We start from the raw sequence: 21,122 nt of genomic DNA, 5'->3' as shown, positions 1-21,122 counted from the left end.
TATCTAATTTTTCTTAGACCAGAAGTGGATGATTTTAGGGACAAAGCAGACACCACCAACAAATAAACACTCGCTTAATGACTTCTTTTTTTTTTCTTTAAACACAACGATCCTAATTTGCAATATATGATCATGACATTTTAATAAAACAGGGTATGAACCAGTCAAAGAAGCAGACACATCTGCCACAAAATATGTATGATGTTGGTCTGAAACAACAGAAACGCTCTTCACTGCGACGTCATGTGTTATGTCCACGATCATTGACATGCAGAGTAAATGTTTTCATTGGTTTTTTTTTAGTAAGTCAGAGTAGATTTCAGACCTATTTACAGAAGAGTCTAGATTAATTTATAAAAGAGTGCGCTCCAAAAATGAAAATTTCTTTTCGGATATTTAAATAGATTGTAAGTACATATTCGTGTGAGTATAGGAATAATGTGTTGCAGTTTCGTGAAACAAATATATCGAATTTTAAATATGATAACGTCTCAAATCAGTCTCCTTGCCACTCGATCATAAAGTTTTCAGACAAATATTTTTATTGTTCTTCTCAAAATAACCACGGGATGATGTGCTAGTGGTCTTGAGGTAGTTACCACAACCGATACGGACCCGAGTTCGATATCCCCTGTGGCCACGGAATACTTTACGCCCACCCCAAGTTTAAAGTTAACGCGGCGTTGGTGCTGGATCCTTGGGTAATGGGTATTAGTCCCGGCTGGTTCCGGGCCAGAGGGATTAGATGGTTGACAATCGGAAACCACGTGCGGATTACGGGCCTTTGGGCAAACGGAAACCACGTGCGGATTACGGATCGCCTTTGAACCTTCTGTTAAAAAAAAAGAAAAAAAAAATTGTTCCTCTCAAAATACAAAAGAAAATACTGTTTCAAACATTATTGTTTGTATTTGCGGCACATCAAGATGAGATATACATTTTGTGAGTAAGAAAAAGAGCAATAGGAGATATGGTGTGCAAACATACGCACTCCATGAAGTATGACTGAGAATGCGTCACATCCGAAACAACATTTATTGCATGAGTGATTTAAACAAAATTGAGGTTACTGTTGTCTTCCGTCCACAATAAGTTGATCAAGGACTTGACGATTCCTGTTTGTATTTTACCTTCCATTCTTTCCATCATCTTCAACGTGGATAGCAGTCCCACGATTTGATCCGTTTAGAATCGAAGCCGTTTCAATTCCTTGACTCAGTAATTACTACTTCCTTACCATTATTTTCAGGTAAGTTCAAGAGAAGCTCCAGTATCTATTAAAAGATCAACAAAAAGTATACCATATAATTTAAGCAATCACAAACCTCATAGTTTTTTAAGATAATCATCTACAGGTCAAAAATCAATTTTGAAAATTACGATTTGAAAAATAACATTTCATATTAAAATGATTTAAACCAAAAATCTAACTCTTTGCACTATCACTAAACTAAAAAAAAAATTTGATGATGAAATACATTAATTTAAAAAGAATTTTTTAACAAAAATAATATTTTGCTTAATATAGAAAATAGTTTCTCACAACATCATCTATGATGGAACTTTAGGAAAAGCTTTGAGATTTGATGTATTCAAGCTCATTAATTCATTGAACCGAAAAATGGACAATTCTGTCGACTCAACATCCAAAACGAAGTATCACTTGGACGGCGTTTTGTTCTTGGAAAAGAGTAAAGTTAAAAACAGAGCATTGAATTGTACCAGCCGAGATGTTAGAATGCTTCCTTAATTTGCAAGTCGTGATGCTAAGACTCCTTTTCTTTCACGAAGCAGACTTTGAGTCGATGATTCACATTTCCAAATGAAAAATGTCAGGTAGTTCGGTCAGAAATTGATTACGGAGTTACTATAAGGATAGATAAAACTATAAAAGAGTTATTAAGTTTGATCAAATTTGATAAAATAAATGCCACAAAGTATTTATTAAAAAAAATGCCATAAAGTATTTATTAAAAAAAATGCCACAAAGTTGAATTACGTATGTGTAGACCACAAAACTCACCTTTAAAACAGATTGTATTACATATATCTTTTTTTTTTGCATATATCAATATATAGTATTAAGAAATGTTTATTGTAATTAAGCTGCACTGTTGATACAACGTAAGTATTTTGATTAATTTCTTAATCTGTGAGAAAACATAACAATATTTTTGTATTGAAATGGACATTAATATATATATATATATATAATCAAACTAGATGAAGTTTTGTTTGGATGAAAAAAACCATCCTAGCTTTCCAAAACACATTTGTTTTGTTATGAAGTACCATCAACGGGACAACTTGTTCTGTTGTTTTTCATTAAGAGGAAAAGGCGGAACAATCTATTGGACAATGACAATTGAACGTTCATCTTTTAAACAAAAAGGTAACTAATGAGTTATGGTCCTTACTCGCACACACAATGGTCGGCACAAACTGTCCCCGCATAGCGACATCTATTCCGACTGCCTTACTCTTCAAGTCATTGTAAATATGGTGATTTTGCAACAATCTGCTTTTTCTTCATTAATGATTTTTGTTTTGAGGGTCCACCGGATATATGATCATTTTGCAATGTGATATTTTTAAAAAATGGTTAATTAGCTGAATATACACATTTTGAAAAAAAATTGGAAGAGTATACATGTTTTCCCATAAATTAGTGAACCATGTAGCCGTCATTGGTAAAAAGACATAGCTATCCTCAAATTGATATTATGTAACAATCGGCTGATCCCGTTCCCGGTTATTTTGTCTTCTTCTAGGAGAGCAGATATTTGTGTACAAAACGAGAAAGGGAAATAAGATGGTCCTAAAGTTTGAATTTTCCGTATATTTTATATCTCATTATTGTGTGTGTAAAACTTACTTTCAAACGTTGGATTTAAACAAATTTTTCGTTTCCTTATCACCATTGTTGGGTTTGTTAAGGGGTACATTTGTCTGGGCCAAGAAGCATTAAATTGGGTTTACCCGATTCTATTGGACTTGTTTGTTTCCTGTTCGGAAAATTCTATATCAATTCGTCTTCAAGCTTTTGTAATTATATGATGTCTGCTAACTCCCAACCGTACGCTATTTTTTAAGAATTGTTTTGCCCGCTCAAAATTGTTGGATTGGCAAATCATTACTTTCTTGGGTTATTTAGTTTCTATTGGGCTAGTCGTTTAGGGTTTGCAAAAATTAGGGTTTTCAATCTATAACATGTCTATATATACGCAGTTCCGCAAACTACAAATAGCCATTCTTTTCTTCTGCATAACTCTGTTGCTGGAAGGGGATAGTAGGAGAAGATTTATAATTACAAATCATGTTTCCTAGGGGTATGTCCAAAATACAACCTCAAATAAGATACATGAGAATGATAGTTACTCTTCGTCCCATTATCCCATTCGAGTGACAAAGTTACTTGGAAGGATTAGTCAATGGTGTAAGCCTAATTTATGGAGAAGAAGTGGAATCCAAAGCCGAGTTTCGAAACTAATAGGGAAGAACAATTTTCCCGCAGGTACGTAAATTTTATCTAAACGCCAGTAAGATATGAACATACTATATGTAACTTGTAATATTCATAGAATTATGTTAAGTAATGGTTATGCTGCCCTAAACAAACGGAACTACAGTCTAAAACGTTTAATCATGCATGTTAAGCAGGAAGTAGTAGCTATTGATAAACGATATTCGACAACACTACTATAGTGTGAACATGGAGAAGATATTTTTGGAGGTTGTGTGGATATAAGACGAGATACTTGTCAACCGGATGAAAAAGCGTAAAGGTGATATCTTTGTTTAAGGAATCCGGTTAAGATCTCCTATGATTACAGACATATTGAGTTACAATACAAAACGAGTTAATACGTAACAATGTCTGAAACTTTTAACAACAACCTAACTACTTCCATCCATAAATCATATCACCAGGAATTTTTTTTGAAATATTTTACCTAACGGGTTATAATCGAATTTGATCAATAAATCTGCTGTAAACCGGATAATAGAAGTAACAGTGAATAGCCCTAGATATTTTTCAACGATGTGTGGATATCCGAACTTGGTGCACTGTTAGAGGCAAATATTTTGATTATTTTATAATGTTAAAGAGACAAATGTGGCAGAAGCCTAGAAGTAGGTAGATAAAGGGCAAGTAATTATATGATATGACTAATAAACATATTTTACATAAACTTCTATATATCAGCAGATACATATCTGAACATCGCTATAAATACAACTAAAATCTGGGGACTCTATTCACTAGGCTCTAAAGTTGAGAGACAAAGAAAAGACACACGGTGACGTCTAAGTTAAAATTTTCTACTGTGAGAGAATTAAATTGCCAGTAATTATCAAGGTAAGTTATTGTCCAACCCCAATATTGAAAACAATTTATAGCCTCGCTAGTGAAATAACTGGTTACTGTCAATTCATATATTGATGTGAACAGGAAAAGGAAGTTCCTTCTTCAAATGGGCCAACTAGTTCGTTTAGTATGCGGCCAATGGACGAAAAACGATGAAGGCGATTGGATATTCAAAGAAGATCCAAACGAAGTGGAACACTTCATTGTTGCATGTACAAACCAAAAATTTGACGCATTCCTTGCTCTTGTCCGTGAAGAACTTTTACTTCCATCAACAAAACCGGTGGTGCTGACATATAGCTTACCCGACTCTATGACGGAGAGACGAACCATCAAAGAACCACCGCATACAATTCTCACCGATGAAAACGTTGAATTATTAATGAGCATTCAAGAGTGGAAAAACGAAGGTTTCATGTGTGTCACAGACGGACCACTGGGGGTGGCGAAATACAATTTTCTCTGCCGTTCCCCTTTCACTATTGGCGATATCACATACCTTGCTGAAGGAATCACCGAGGAAGAGCACTTTTCAGTCATAAACGGTAATTAATTTTCAGTCATGGAATATGTTGATTTGTAACCGGTTATACATTTGTAGATATAACAAGTTTCCAAACTGTTTTCATTACTTAGAGGAGGTTGGGATGACGAGATTAAATGTAATGGGAGAGTGCTGCGTGAGCTCTTCACGGAGGAGAAGCTTGCGCTTCTTTACCGTTACTCTTTTGAAATAGAGAAAGCCAAACAAACGACTCAGGTAAATGTGAAACAATCAAAACATCTGTCAGAGGACCACCTGAGTAATATGATTCGTGGGGTAGATATCAGCAATAATGATGGAGAAGAAATACATAAATCAAAAAGGTTCTTCAATACGGAGAGACAAGGTAAAAGAAGATAAATATATATTGATGAAAGTTAGGAGTTGAAAAATCTTATTCTATTTATGGACAACCAGATATTAAAATATTCCATAAAGAGAGGTCTATTCCATATTTAACCGAGGCTATGTTTATAGGTTTCAGAACCAAACCTATTCCGGCGAAGAGAGGTAATGTTCAAGAAAGTTCACGGAGGGCAAGCTCTCTGGAACAGTATAGTGAAGATGTAATGTTCTTCAGCCCAACGATGGGAGATATGGTTGGTGACACTGACTATTGGGAAACATGTGGGAGTGGAAGCTGTGATAACATAATAAACCTATCATCAGAACTACACTTTGAAGATGAGCAATCCCCAATGTCTGAGAACGAAATAGTTGACATAGATGGATCATCAACAGGTTATACGGCCGCGGCTGAATATGTTAATGCCGGTGAAATACATAACACTAGTAAGTAGTAGGCTTAATACAGAACAACCATATCCGACATCGCGCGAAGGGAATTCAAACGAAGGTTAGTGAAATTTGTGGTTCAATACTAAAATTTTGTACACCCTTGTTTACTGACATAAATATGTGTAAGATACATAAATGAGAACTGGGTATATTCCAACTGGGCTGGAGAACAGAGGAACATTGCGTCGTCGAAATGAAGATGTTGGAAACCGAGTCCAGTACATCAATATTGAATCTGATGCCGATCCATCAGACTCTTACTACGGAATGAATGCAGATGGAGTAGTGGGCGACAGTTTCTTCGAATCTCGTGACGGCAAGGGTTTGTATTAGTTTAAGTGAACACTATTTAGACTATCAATCAGGAACATTAATGTTTACAAATATTGTAAAATGTAGCATAAATAAATACTTGTTAAGTTAATGTCGAACATTTGAAATCAACCTACTTAATCGTTCTATAATTCCTAACTATGATACATGTTAAACGAAATGCAGGTTTACAACAACATAACACTGATGTATATGTTGGAATGGTTTTTAAAAACAGAAACGAGTTTAAAAAGCATATGACAATATTTTTCATCCGGAATAAATTTCGATTTCAAACCACTCGATCCGCCCCCGGAAGAATGGTGCTCAGATGTTTCTGCCAGAATTGCAAGTGGCGAGTATATGCGGTAATTCTAAAAAACACAGAGTTGTATGAAGTGAGGAAAGTTGATTTACATCATTCGTGTTCTGTCGATGGTCGGGCTGGGTACCAATCACAAGCAACACATGCAGTAATTGGTGGGATGATGAAATCAAAGTTTGCAGGCAGAGGCGGAGGTCCCAAACCAACCGAAATTATGCAAGCAATGAGAGGAGAGCACGATGTTCCTATTTCATATGGGAAAGCATGGAGATCAAGAGAAGTGGCGTTAGATTATGCAAAGGGTTCGGCCGGAGCTTCATACAACCTTCTCCCTTCTTACTTAGAGAAGCTAGTCGCGGCAAATCCTGGTACAATTGCGGAGGTCCACACTGAATCCACTGGGGGCATTGACGACAGGTTCAAGTACATGTTCTTAGCGTTAGCTGCAAGCATCGCGGGTTTCAAATATATGCGAAGAGTGATTGTAGTTGATGGTACACATTTGAAGGGCAAATACGCGGGGTGTTTGTTGACAGCATCCGCTCAAGATGGAAACTATCAAGTGTTTCCATTGGCTGTTGCGGTGGTAGATGGGGAAAATGATAAAGCGTGGGAATGGTTTTTTAATAAGCTGACTCAGTTTATTCCCAACGAAGAAGATGTAGTTTTTGTGTCTGATAGGCATCCCTCTATATACTACGGACTCGCAAAGGTAAGAATTTAAAGTATATGTTCATTGTAAATGAAAATGTGACCATAGAAGAATAATTGTACTTAAAAGCCACTTATGTCGGACTATATTCTTTATAACCGGATTTATATATAAAATAAAGGATTTTCAATGACTTGGCATACAATTATGGTTATCTCTGCGACGGTGAATTGTAAATTAGTTATTTTAGAGACCAATTTCTTTTGAAAGTGTGTATATTCAGCTAATTAATCCAATATTTAACCCATCATTGTTACTTTTAGGTTTACCCGTGCAGTCGACATTGTGCACGCATTCTACATTTGAAAAGAAACATTCAAACCTATTTCAAGGATAAACACTTGGGTTTCCTCGTTGGGAAAGCTGCAAGGGCGTTTCGAGTGTGTGAATTCTACTCTGCCTTCAATGAGATAGAACGAGTTAACGCCTCATGTGCAGAATATCTGACGGGAATAGGCTTCGATCACTGGGCAAGAGCACACTTCAAAGGAGATTGTTACACATCATGACAAGTAATGTGGCGGAAACATGGAATGCAGTGTTGCGTGAAGCAAGGGAGTATCCTATCCTTCCACTCATCGAATACATACGCTCGAAGGTTATGACCTGGTTTTCTATGAGAAGGCAACTACAATGTAAAGGAGATAACCATCTCACCCCCCGAGTTTCGGAAATTGTGCAAGCTAACTTTGAGAACTGTGGAATGTATGAAGTTAGCGTAATTGCACGTGATCAGTATGAAGTGAAATACAAACTGGGTTACATATTTCATGTTAACCTAGCTTCACACACGTGTACTTGCAATGAATTTCAGTCACTGAAAATTCCATGCACGCATGCGGTCGCAGCTGCAATAAGGTACAAAGTAAGAGTCGAAAGTTTGGTTTCTGAATGTTATACATTAACAACATATAGGGCTGCTTATGCGGCTATCATAGCCCCAGCAGTGGAACACGAAAGTGTGCAAATCCTATCGAGTGAAGGCTCGTGTAGCCAAGTTAGCGTAAATCCACCAGCAACCATGAGGCCACCTGGAAGACGGAGGAAAAACCGAATTTTATCAAGAGGAGAATTCCAGGTAAATATACTCGTCATAGAAGGTTAAATAACAGTAATTTTTTTAAATAATATTTGTATACTATGCAGAGGAGGGGAGCAAGGAAACGAACATTGTGCAGTCGATGCAAATGCGCAGGGCATAACCGAGCAACTTGCAAAACGACGATATGAAGTAGTAAAGTATATGAAGTTTGGAAAGAGTCAACCTCGGATGATGAAGGTGTATGCAGGTTTGGAGAGATGTCAAATAAGAAATAGTGTAAAATAAGTTTATGTAAATTTAATGATATGGGGAGGGGCCAGATTATCTTAATTCCCGAGGGACTGTAATATAAATAAACTCTTTCAGTTGAAAAAAATGTGTCGGCGTTAATACATTAACATAATCACTTCGGTTCGCAGACATAGCATAAGTAATAATAATACAAAGACTTGTGATATGAGGATGCCGGGCTTATAGAGCAAACAAGATTCACCAAAGAACAAAAGGAAGAAAGAAGAACAACACTTTTCAAATCTTTGAAAACATGAAGGCAGAGACTGAAACCTAAAGTAAATGGTCTTCATGATCCAAAGCTCAACCCATTTGAAAGACACCTCCTAGTTCGGTTTTTCGGTTTCCTACAGGCTCATGTACTGTGTACTAACTTATTCGTAATAAACAATAAACAAAATTTTCTTCTCTGTAACAAAAGTTGTTGGATTTGTATTCTGTAATAACAGATTATAACTCTACACTATATTCACCTAATTAATATTTTATTACTTTTATATTTCATGAATTCACTATTTGATGTCTGATTGTTGGGGTTTTCGTAATTGTTTTAAAGATAATGGCAAATGTGAGCATATAGTAAGTAATAATGCGAACACAAAAAGGCGATAATGTTCGAGATTTGTGTTACATAAATTGAAGAATGGCGTTATGGTACCTACGGACCAAAAACTACAATCTTTATCCATACATAAACAAACAAAGACTTACCAAATTTTAGGACAAATAAATTTAATAACTCCAACACAACCACGGTCTTTCGAAGCTTCAACTACTTCAGGGTTATCATTACTATGCATTGTACGACCTTCAATTTCCTCCTCCATTGACCTCTTTCTCGCTTCCTCCATAAGTTTCTCCTCGGTCCAAGATTCATCGACCCACTTGAAGAGATGTTGTTCCCCCTTTCTTTACGACATAAACTACTCCATCAATCAAAACAAAAGAAATTCATATTCAATCAAATGGAATTATTTTACCTTGACTGCAATTTTACACCTATAAAATTCGCGATTGGGATTCTTCCTGGTCTTCGACACATAAGTAGTGATGCCACATCCACACCAGCACCGTGTGGGAACACCATGAAAGGACCATACATTTCGACCTGAAGAAGATCCTTCACATCTGACACTTTCCTGCCCAGATCTAAATTTTGGTAGAAAATCCAATAACAGAACGTAAGGAACGAATAACCCAGATCCATACATAAAGATGCATTAAATTCACAAGAAGATAATGCGGAGTTGACGATTTACCGATAATTGAATTCCTCACATTCGATCCGTGACTCGCCCATGGCCGCTTTTGAAGTTTTTTCCCTGTAACAGGAATATTTGGGGCATAAAACGTAAAATAAGATATGTGTTTAGAAATGGGGATAAAGGTCAATAAAAGTTCCTGAGAGAGACATTAACAGAGGTGTACTTGGAAACCTACACCCAACACAACAAAAACAATGTGTTATACAGAAAACCACGTGACAAAATTATTGACATGAAATAAATAGATACACTAATAGAACGTAAAAAGGTTTGTTGACAGTTTTTATGATTAACCAATTTAAAGATAACATTTTAGAAAACCTGATGTATATATAGAAAACCATTTACGATCACACTCAACGAAAATCCTTGCGAAGACATAAATTCAAACATATTGTAGTACCTAAAACGAAACCCCTTCAGACAGGAGTTACAAAAACCGGAGGTCTAAGATTCAACAAATCCGGATTGTACGTATAAAGCCAACGCAGTTGGTTATTCATAACCACCAAACAAAATAGTTAAAGTAAACATTAAACAACGTAATTATGAACAAAACAAACACACCAATAGAAATTGGAAACCTAACTCAAACCACGTGTCATTTCAAACACCCAAACTCCTTAGCTAATTAAAAAATCCAAACTTTATTCTCAAAACTGAACCGAAATCACCATACTTAGTTACCGACACCCATAAGTAAAATTTATACATATTTATTTAACAATTCCATAGTATTTACTAATTATTTAGTTAAACCTAAAACCACCATTTATATATATTTATTTGAATATCTCAAACTTTTTTACTGAAACCTGATATATTTATTTAACAATTACATTGCACCATATCTGGATACCAGTGATATATATGGACAACCATTATCTATAACCAGGACAGAAAAACCTTGCTCAATACATAAACTAAACAATATCGTACAAACCGCCATTGTTATTTCATAAACTAGAGTTTATTCGGCAAAGTAAACACTAACCACCGCACTTATAAACGAACCTCAAAACCATTTGTAATTTGATACGTAAATCCAAACCACTTGATATTTCATAAATCCAAACTCCGTGGTTTTCCTATAACTGAAACCGTATGTTGAAATATAAAGACAATGCACAATCACGAACATATACAAAACTAAATCGAATAAGTTAAATAGAAACCTAAACCCAACCCAATAGTAGAACATTAACGTTAACTCTTTTGGTAGAATCATATATAATAATAATAGCATAAATGTAAAGGTAAACGCAAAACAAACGAACAAGTACGTTTATAGGTGAAGTATTAAAATTTTGTATGATTGTAAATTTGAAAACCAGTTATACATATATAATAAGTTCTACTATAATCTTATTGTACAACAAAAACAGAAACTCAAACATAAGATTTAATCAATACATGCATGTCAACGTTAACCCATAGAAGATTGTGACACTATCCCGAACAACACTGATTATATAAAAAAAACCATACAATACAACCTATTCTGTACACCCACACACTCAATCGAAAACTAATTCCAATAATTAGGAGATGGAGTACGAGATATGAAAAGTGGTTCTAACCGAATTTAATTAACTATTAGATGGGATTAGCTTTTACAGCCAGCTATACGAGTCATCATCCATAAACTAACAAAACTTATATTAACCAATATAGAGAACCTTTAAATTGACCACAACTTTTATCAACAATCAAATTGCCAACTAGATTAGACTTTAAAAATATTAATTTTTGTCTACAAAAATCTAAATTACAAGAAAAAACAATAATATCAATTGTAGCGACGATATCACCGCAATGTAAACTCTAAACTCTAAAATTTAAACTGTAAACGCTAAATCAGATAACTAAACCCTAACCCAAATGCTAAATCCTAAACCAATATTTTATCGTATAAACCCTTAAAGTAAACTTTAAACCCAAACTGTAGACCCTAAACCAAAACTATAAACCCTAAACCAAACCTACTCTAAACCCAAAACTTAGTTATGGAATTAATTACGGCAATTAGAAGAAATATTTCAAATTCAAAGGTATCCATATATTTTCTCAACCACACTACAAAACTACCATTTATATATTTTTATTTTAATATCTCAAGCTTTTGTACAGAAAACTGATATATTTATTTAACAATTACATTGGACCATATCTGAAAACCAGTGATATATATAGAGAACCAGTATCTATAACCAGGACTGCAATTCCTTGCTGAAGACATAAACTCAAACATATTGTACACACTACCCTGGTTATTTCATAAACTAGAGTTTATTCGTCAAACTAATCACTAACCACCGTACTTATAAACGAACCTCAAAACCATTCGTAATGTGATACCTAAATCCAAACCACTTCGTATTTCATAAATCGAAACCCCCTTGGTTTTCCTTTAACCGAAACCGTATTTTGAAATATAAAGACAAAACACAATCACGAACATATAGAAAACTAAATCAAACAACTAATATAAAAACCTAAACCCATCCCACTAGTAGAACATTTACGTTAACCCATTTGGTAGAATCATATATAATAATAATAGCATAAAGGTAAAGGTAAACGCATATCAAACGAACAAGTAAGTTTATAGATGAAGTATAAAAATTGTATATGATTGTAAATTTGAAAACCAGTTATATATACACAATACATTAGACTATAATCGTATTGTACAACAAAAACACAAACTCAAATATAAGATTTAATCAGTACACGCATGTCAACGTTAACTCATTGAAGATAGTGACACTATCCCGAACAAAACTGAGTATATACAAAAACCCATACAATACAACCTATGATGTACACCCAAAAACTATATCAAAATCTAATTCCAATAATTAGGAGCTGGAGTACAAAATATGAGAAGTGGAACTAAGCGATTTTAATTAATTACCCTAATTAAAATGTGTATATTCAGCTAATTAACCCTTTTAATTAACTATTCGATGGCTTTAGCTTTTACAGCAAGCTATACGATTCATCATTCATAAACTCACAAAACTTATATTCATCACAACTATTTTCAACAATCAAAATGCCAACTAGATAAGAATTTAAAAATATTAATTCTTTTTTTTTAAATTCGAAATTCCAAAAGGAAAAAATGTTAATTTTAGCGACGCTATCACCGCAATGTAAACCCTAAACCATAAAAGTTAAACTGTAAACGCTAAATCCAATAACTAAACCCTAAACAAGAACTCTAAATCCAAATGGTAGAACCTAAACCAAAATTATATCGTATAAACCCTTAAACTAAACCCTAAACCCAAACTCTTGAACCTAAACCAAAACTATAAACCCTAAACACAAACCTACTTTAAACCCAAACCTTAATTACAGAAATAATTACGGTAATTATAAGAAATATTTCAAACTCAAAGGTATCCATATATTTTGTCAACCACACTACAAAATTATTTTAAAAAAACAGAGTTCGAACTACTTCAATAGATAAGGAAAAACATGTGGTTTAGCCATGTTTATACCATTTAAATTCTCTAAATAAAGGCTACGTACAAATAGAAAATAATAGGAAATAATATCATAACATAACTTAAAATATCTATCCAGGTTTTAGTTGTATATAACAGCTATATGAAAATACGACCGGGTAGATGTAACGAAAATTTTTCCAACTATTTTCTTAACTATAATTTTGCTGGACTTCCTAATTATCTTTTCATATGTGTATTTGCAACTAAATAGCCCAAATTTTATAGCAACAATTAAGGGAGAGGATATGGTTTGTATAACCAAATTGTATATTATATGATAATATGGTAATTGAAAGATGTGCTTACATAACAATACGATAATAAAAAAAAAAAAAAAAAAAAAAAAAAAAAAAAAAAAAAAAAAAAACAATACGATAATAGTAATTCTTATCCAAAAGCCGAACTGAAAGATGTAACCATTTTTAAAAGTAATTTTTTGGGGTGAATAATGGTGTGTAATTATATAAGCACGTGACGCTGTTGTGTCCAAATTTCAAACCTATTACGTAATTGAGTTTCCTTCACATGTTTAACTGAACCTGTTGTTTTATTTTTAAATACCGATTTAAAAACTTAACCGACACATAAACCGCATACACTATTGAAGATATTTTCCATTTTCGCAACGAAGAAAACCCCTTTCAAGAGGTGCGTAATCACTTACTTTACCAAGAGTTACTGATGTGAAAACATTATTAATTTACTAAAAATAGGAGAAGGCCTGAGTTGTCATTTAAAGAGGTGCGTAGCGATGAGGACCTAAAGATAGCTAGGCTGCGTGCATTTAATGAAGGGATATGGTTTGGATTCTGTGGTTTTTTTTTGGCGGTACAGAGTGTGACCGGTAAGCAGATCATTACGATTTGATATAAAAAGACACAACCTCTAAGTTCATTTTCTACTGCACCGGGTTCTATAAAAACAGGCTACAACAAAGCAAAACTTGTACGAGTCTTTCTAAACAGAGAGTATTTCAGAGGTCTTTTCCATAACGTGTATATAATGCAATTAGGGTTTGAAGTAGTAACCATACCGTAACAATATATTGTAAGAATCGGTGGTGATAAATTTGACTTTCCTCATCTGCAGATGGCTCGCCTTGTTAGGGTGGTGAAGGGAGAATGGAGGAAATCGCAACAGGGAGTATGGGCATTCCATGAAGATCCAACATCTATGTCGCATGCTACATTAGTTCGTGAGAATGAACCCATCCAGCGGGTCCAAACCATTGTTAGAGGGGTATTTAACGCTACGACCCAAACTCCTATTGGCATAATTTTTCAGCTTCCAGATTGGCTTCTAGAGCCGGATGGTGAGACATGCCCACCTCATAACATAAAGACGACCAGTGACATCCAGTTGCTGCTGAGTGTGCACTCATGGAACACAGACCCAACACTGTGTGTAATAATAGGAGCAGAAGCCGTTGCTAAGTATGACTTCATCTGCAGGGCACCTTTCACTATCGGAGCAAAAAAATTTCTTGCAGACGGAATCACCGAGGAAGAGCATTTGGCTTCGATTAGAGGTCAGTGAACAAAAATATAACATTAATCTTACATGTTAAGTAATGAATAAATCGATAAAATAAGATTGTATTTATGTATATGTGACAGATTTAATAAGAGGTTATGAGATTACATGCAGTACAAAAGTATTGCACGAAATTTTCGATGAGGACAAGATGGTGCTTCTATATCGGTTTTCTTTTGAGATCGAGAAGGCAAAGAACTCTCTGGACCTTAACGTTGCTGTCGGTGATGGTAGTGGAGATCATGTTATCCCAGTGGTTAATAATCCAAACGGAACAGGGCATGTGGTGGGAAATATAAATCGGAGTGGAGGATCTATAGAGTTAACTGGTGGCAATGTATCAGGTACTCAGAGTAAAATTCCAGTAGACATTTAGTAGATCCGGTTTTACAATATGTGTAATAAATCCTAAATATACCAGAATAAATAGATACACGAATCACATTTAAAATGACCTCCTATTTGACAAGTTTAATAAATTTTCCAGGCTTTGGACAACATGAACAAATAATAAACATGAATGATTCAGGTATGTATGATGGATGCGGAGGAGGGTTTATCCCCAATTTGCCTCAATCATACTATCGAAATCCTTGGGGAGGGGAAGAAATGAGAACTAGATATTGGGAAAACATAATGGATTCAAGGTACGCACTTGAGCTCCAAAGAATCTATGGTGTTCCCGGATCAGAACACGTTGGCTACCAAAACACTTATCTCATTATTGGGAACAGCAGCAGTCCATATCAACATCCACTAATGTTTCTCAGCGATGACTCCTCCCGCGCTTCATCAGGACAGGATAATACTAACGGTGTACACCGAAGAGAGGGAAGTATATCTAATATTGGAAGTCAGAACCCGGCCACTGAGGCAATCTTACTGCGAGGTAAGCAAAATACATTTTACCCTAATTCATTCCTTCTCATGACTTGAAAGCGTAGATATATCTAATTATGTTTCACTTCAACTACACACGAAAATAGGTGAGTCCTCGGTAATGGGCGGGGAAAGGAACATTAAAAGAGAGGCAGAAGGGAGTGTAACAGGAGCCCAAGGCAACAGTGAAGTAGTAGGAGGTTCCCTTGCTGAGACGCCAAAAGCAGATAATGAGGTAGAACCGGAACTAACTCCCATTAAAGTTGAAGGCAACGACGGTGGAACAACTGATCTCTAGAACTAAAGCAAAAATAATGTATGAAGTAAGAGTGGGAACGTGTAATATTTTGGAAGCTAAAGTGAAGGGAAGTTGCATTTTGGATGTCTCATATCGGGGAGTACACATAAGTTAGTATTAACGTCAGATGTGTGTATAACGTATCGATAATGTCAGTTGTGCGTGACTGAATGTTATGGTAATGTCAGTACTGTGTATATTTCTAATGCTTTGGTGGAGCAATGTAAAATATGTTTAAGTATTATAATTTTTTGGATAGAATTCGATTTAGATTCTTCCGGATCTGGGTAAGTTTGTATGAACCTAAAAATATCTAATAATCTATATATTTAAAAATGTTACTAAACAATTTATAAAAAGGTAAAAATCCGTACGGACGTGAGGATCAAGCTCTAGTTTACTACTATCATGTTTAATGTTACCTATCTAAGTTAACAAAAAAAGATTCTAAGTCAATGTAATTTCTGTATTTGAAATTTGAAATAAATCAGTCACGTATTTTTCTATCGTTTAAGTTAGAAACTTTAAAAGAAAATATAAAAGAAAAAATACCACTAGTTCAAGAAACAAACTTGTCAAAAAGAAATTTAAGTAATGTTTTCATCAAAGTATTAAAGTACATTAAATATATTAAGAGTTTATCACTTCTTACTGGGCATAAAATCTAGAATCTGAAATCCGAACCGGACCCAAATCGAAAAACCTGATCCGTTATCCGATCCGAAATATAAAAAATACCAAAATGGGTCTTGTAGGTGGTACAAAAAATATCCAAACACGAAGTGTTATTAACCGAACCAAAATGGGTAACCCGAAAAAACCAAAATTAATAGTCAATATAAATATTTTGAAATATATAAGTATTTCAGTTATTAATTCAATATTTGTGGTAATATGATATATAAAAAATAAATATTAAAATTTTAATAAATTCTTTAAGTATACAATTAGTTATAAATAAGTACTTTTAATTTTGCTCATTGAAATAACAAGTGTATTCTCAGTAAGGTAATGCATATTGTTTACAAATAATGATTGTTTTCATGTTTGATTTACATTTTATTGTTATTTTATTAATTTCATGTATGATAGATTAATTTTTATTTAATTTAGGTATTTTTATTTATGTTTTGTGTTAAATTTTTGTTTTTTACTTCTGTTATATCTGAACTGAACCGATATAACCCGAATTCGAACAATATATGGTTATTTTATGGTTTTAGGATACAATATAATTTTGAACCGAATCTGAAGTGTTATTATCCGAACCCGACCCGTACTAATAAAATTTTAGTAAATTTAGAAACGTAAATCCAAAAACCCGAAAATCCGAAAAACCTGATCCGAATCCGAATCCGAATGGGTAGGCGTAGCTCTATCGTTAACAACTCTCGCCTTTATATTAGATCTATACCGAAGTGTTTGTTCCGACGAGACAACAAACACAAACTACAAAGACACGTAACTGTCACAGTCCTCCACCAATCATACTCAATTTCAGTCTTTTGTCTTTTGCTTTTTATGAGATTTATCATAGTTTTATGATGATATTTCCAGGAATTTTTTTTTTTCTGAACACAGTACTATACTTCCAGGAATACTAGCATATATTTTCAGTAAAAACTATTACTACAAAATTTACTGGGAAAGGTATCGATGATCTATACTATTAAAGCATCATGCACTTTGGATTTTTTCCAGTAATTACTTTTAGCTTTTAGTCTAACCGTGATTTTCACTAAAGGTAATTTAGACATTTTAAAATTGAATCATTTTCGACTAAACAATTAATTTAGAAAATACTCCAGAAATATAAATAAAAATAATTAAATGTATATAATCTCCATTTTCTATCATTTCCTTTTATGCACTATATTTATTATTCTAAAAACTGGTTACATCAATTTTTTATAAATATTCTCACTATAACTTTGTTTTTATTTATTATTTAAAGCTTATTATATTTAAAACTTATAATTTTACTATTTACCAGAGTGTTATAAATTTATAATATAATATTTGTAGTATGATTTATATGAAAAATAAAATATCAAATCTATATAACAATGAATGTTAATACAATATCACATAATATTAAATATCTATAGTGGGATGTGTCAATTAAAAAGTTGTTGTAGTATACGCTCTAGATTTTTTTCTTATATCTTATCTTATACTATTAAAGAAAAATCTTTATTAGGATTTCGCCCTTAATTTTTGATTGGTTTTGCTGTTAGAAGCGGGTGTACCATAAACCCAATACCCTAACTTACGAACAATAAACGGTAGTATATTACAGTTACAATACCGTTAGGAGTAAAAATTCATAACTATACAAATCCTAAACCATTGAATTTTAACAATAAACTATAAAATTCCATACAAAAGAATATTGCATACAGAACGTCTGTATACCAAATGTATCAGATTATTGACAACTATTTTTCTCAATTTATTAAGTTTAGAACTATTTGTTTTACATTTTATTAAAACTTTAGCAAAGCTAAATATGAATATCATTTTTATTCTCATTATATTATCGGTATATCCCTAAACAAATCCCTTCTTATTAGCATTCATGATTTGATATATCATTTTTAAACAAAACATATAAAACAATTAAACATTTCAAAATAAATTAAACAGATTATTTATACGACGGGTTTAAATAATTTGAAATTACTGCAATTTTAGTCTACCTAAAAATTAATAAATCATACATACAATCTAAACATAAATTATAAATTTATAAATTAACTATAGTACAATTTATAATATTAGATACATAAAAATATTTTAAATACAATTATTCATGTCCATTTAAATGGCGAGTCAAAATCTAGTATATATTTCATATATAAATATTTGTAGTGTAACATGTCATTCAAAAATTTGTTCAATCGGCTGACGAAATATCTTATCTCCTAATTTCATGCATTTAATATTTAATGTTTATAGTGAAATATGCCAACCAAAATTATGGTGCAATCCACTCACGAGTAGGGATGGCAATCAAGGACCTGGACCGCGTGCCTGACCCGTAAAAGTTTGCTGCAGGGTAGGATTGGGCCTCCATATAGTAAGCCTGCAAAATTGCGGGCCTCGCAGAACGGGTTAAAAGCGGGACGGGTCAAAAGTGGGACGGGTTCAAAGCGGGACGAGTCGAAAGCGGGATGGGCTACAGGTTAACCTGCGGGATTTTGAAGACCCGCAACCCTAAGTCTCCATTTCTGCTTTCACCTAAAACATAGAGAGAGAGAGAGAAGGAGATTCGACATTATGTACCTCCGGTGATGGTGGTTTCAGGGTAGATGATGCTTCCGGTCTCCCAAGCGCCTTCGATCTGCACCGGTGGAGCTTCTTCGAGTCATCATAAGAAACTTGAAAAACTCACTTTCTACCGAAGAAGAAGATCTAGTTCTCGCAATGGGTTCTTCGTAGTTTTGCCTATATGTATTTGTTCACATTATCATACATTTTGGAGTTTTAGGTTTCAATATATCTTTAACTGACTTCTATTATTCTTATTTGCAGAAGATGAAGTTGATGGTGAAGAACATAAATCTCCATCTTTTTGTCGTTTGTTGGTGATAAAGATGAAGAATAAGAAGTGTGATTGGTTTTTTCTTTTTATTTATTTTTTGGATTAGCATCTTTGAATTGCTGTTGGTTTTATTTAATTTTGGATTCAGAAAACTAAAGCATTTGTTATGAACTTATAAGTTATAATATTTGGATTCAACAACTAAAGTATTGTTTATTTTTAAAATGTTTGGAGTCTAACAAAAGTAATAAACTAGTGTTTTGATCCAACTAAAATCTTTTACTAACAAGTGTATTGCTTTATCCAGTTCAATCCTCGTCTAAACTCACTTACTGATGCGTCATGAAACTGATAAAGCGTCCTAATCACGTCTTGAAGCGTTCAGGAGTCATATGTCCGTTTGTAATTTTATGTCCCGTGGACCGATCCGCAAAGGCCTACATGTTTTGTGGTACGGGTTTGGTCAGCCATTTTGAGGACTGCAGCCCGCGCGGACCTGACCCGCCGTGACCCGCTCGAAAACGAGCGCACTGCGGTACGGGACGAGATGAGACAGATCAACCTGTTTGACATTCCTACTCACGAGATATTATCATTTACCTTTATTAACAAGATATTCCAAAAATAATCTTACCTTATAAACATAATATTTTTTGAGAATTTATTAAAGAATATTATATTTCAAAGCTTCTCGTGGAAACTATGTCATTTAGAAACGTTTACTAATTTACTATATATATAAGACATTCACAACAGAGAAACGAAGTCACTTAATTTTTATGACTTTATTTTTTATGTTTTCGATTTAGTAAATTTATTTTATTTTAAAATGTTAAGACTTTATATATATACATATATTTTTTGTTTGCTGATTATGGTTTTGGTTTATGTGCAGATGAACTATCATAATGATTTCTCTTTTGAAGCCCCATATGATTTGATCATTCTTCATTTTCTTCAGCTTTTTCATGTGACCTAAACAGTTGTCTTTTCTATAAATCTCAGGTAAATTCATTATCTTCACATTTAATATTTATTTTCTAGATTAGATCTAATCATGGTCAGCTTAATGTCACAGATTTAATTCATTGGAATAGCTACTAAAAAATAGTCGCTCAAAGAATCCAAAACTCTTTGACATCAACCCTTCACACATGGGATTGTATTGGTAAGTTTTCTTGACTTCTATTTTCATTTTAATAAGAGTATGATGTAAACACTAAATAAACCAGAACCATTGTAAAAAAAGTCAAATATCTTCATTATCGTTTATTTTTCTTAACCATGTTAATATATTTAATTTTTCCAACAAAATAGTTGTGATTTCGTGTAACCTAATTCTGTCATTAATGTGTATCATTGTCTTGGCAAATTTATCTGATTTGATTACAACAATATATTCAGAACTTTCTAAACTATATACTAATATTCCAAAGAATATTTTAAATTTATTTTGTTAATCAATAAAATTGTCTTTAAATATTAAAACCACATTTTCAAAAGTAAATGAATATCTTTGTTGTTTTATAAACTACAAAGCAAAGCAAACTGCTACAAATCATAAATGTAGTAGGTTATCTCATACAAAAACGCATAATCCGTTAACTAACAAATTTTTATAGAATTTAAATGAGAAATTCCCTATAATAGCTATTTTTAAGTTTTTGTCACAAAAATAGCCTTCAATGA

The 21,122-nt window shown here is 33.5% G+C and overlaps 2 protein-coding genes and 1 long non-coding RNA gene across 4 annotated transcripts; 2 read left to right on the top strand and 1 right to left on the bottom strand.

Moving 5' to 3' along the window:
- The first annotated feature begins 2,963 nt into the window (after positions 1-2,963).
- Positions 2,964-8,756, top strand: LOC111206334. The gene is made up of 3 exons (XR_007324239.1): positions 2,964-3,514; positions 3,661-4,914; positions 5,006-8,756. It is a non-coding gene; the product is annotated as an uncharacterized LOC111206334 (long non-coding RNA).
- Positions 8,757-8,950: 194 nt separating this feature from the next.
- LOC106422152 (uncharacterized protein At4g04775-like) lies at positions 8,951-9,892 on the bottom strand. Of its 2 annotated transcripts, none has more exons than XR_001284376.3 (3): positions 9,653-9,781; positions 9,374-9,542; positions 8,951-9,302 (listed from the first exon to the last, which is right to left on the bottom strand). XR_001284376.3 is itself a non-coding variant. In XM_022711228.2 (3 exons), the coding sequence occupies exons 1-3, from the start codon at positions 9,691-9,693 to the stop codon at positions 9,101-9,103; spliced, it is 408 nt and encodes a 135-aa protein (XP_022566949.1). In that variant the 5' UTR covers positions 9,694-9,892; the 3' UTR covers positions 8,951-9,100. The 2 variants fall into 2 exon arrangements, 1 of the variants encoding a protein (XP_022566949.1); XM_022711228.2 differs by having other exon boundaries at positions 8,951-9,298; positions 9,653-9,892.
- A 641-nt stretch (positions 9,893-10,533) lies between these two features.
- On the top strand, positions 10,534-16,159 carry LOC125587842. Its single transcript, XM_048759104.1, has 4 exons — positions 10,534-14,707; positions 14,796-15,056; positions 15,200-15,601; positions 15,699-16,159. The coding sequence occupies exons 1-4, from the start codon at positions 14,269-14,271 to the stop codon at positions 15,887-15,889; spliced, it is 1,293 nt and encodes a 430-aa protein (XP_048615061.1). The 5' UTR covers positions 10,534-14,268; the 3' UTR covers positions 15,890-16,159.
- Positions 16,160-21,122: the final 4,963 nt, after the last annotated feature.

Source organism: Brassica napus, chromosome C5 (assembly GCF_020379485.1).
Source record: "Brassica napus cultivar Da-Ae chromosome C5, Da-Ae, whole genome shotgun sequence".
Lineage (NCBI taxonomy): Eukaryota > Viridiplantae > Streptophyta > Magnoliopsida > Brassicales > Brassicaceae > Brassica > Brassica napus.
The sequence above is the reverse complement of the archived record's forward strand: the minus strand, read 5'-3'. Positions and strand labels throughout refer to the sequence as shown.

Excerpts from the sequence above, each read along its gene's own strand:
- LOC106422152 (XM_022711228.2), bottom strand. The coding sequence starts at position 9,693 with ATGGGCGAGTCACGGATCGAATGTGAGGAATTCAATTATCG. Across the intron at positions 9,543-9,652 it reads TGTGAGGAATTCAATTATCG|ATCTGGGCAGGAAAGTGTCA; the intron begins GTAAATCGTCAA and ends ACCAAAATTTAG. Across the intron at positions 9,299-9,373 it reads GGTGTAAAATTGCAGTCAAG|GGGGAACAACATCTCTTCAA; the intron begins GTAAAATAATTC and ends TCGTAAAGAAAG.
- LOC125587842 (XM_048759104.1), top strand. The coding sequence starts at position 14,269 with ATGGCTCGCCTTGTTAGGGTGGTGAAGGGAGAATGGAGGAAATCGCAA. Across the intron at positions 14,708-14,795 it reads GCATTTGGCTTCGATTAGAG|ATTTAATAAGAGGTTATGAG; the intron begins GTCAGTGAACAA and ends TATATGTGACAG. Across the intron at positions 15,602-15,698 it reads TGAGGCAATCTTACTGCGAG|GTGAGTCCTCGGTAATGGGC; the intron begins GTAAGCAAAATA and ends ACACGAAAATAG.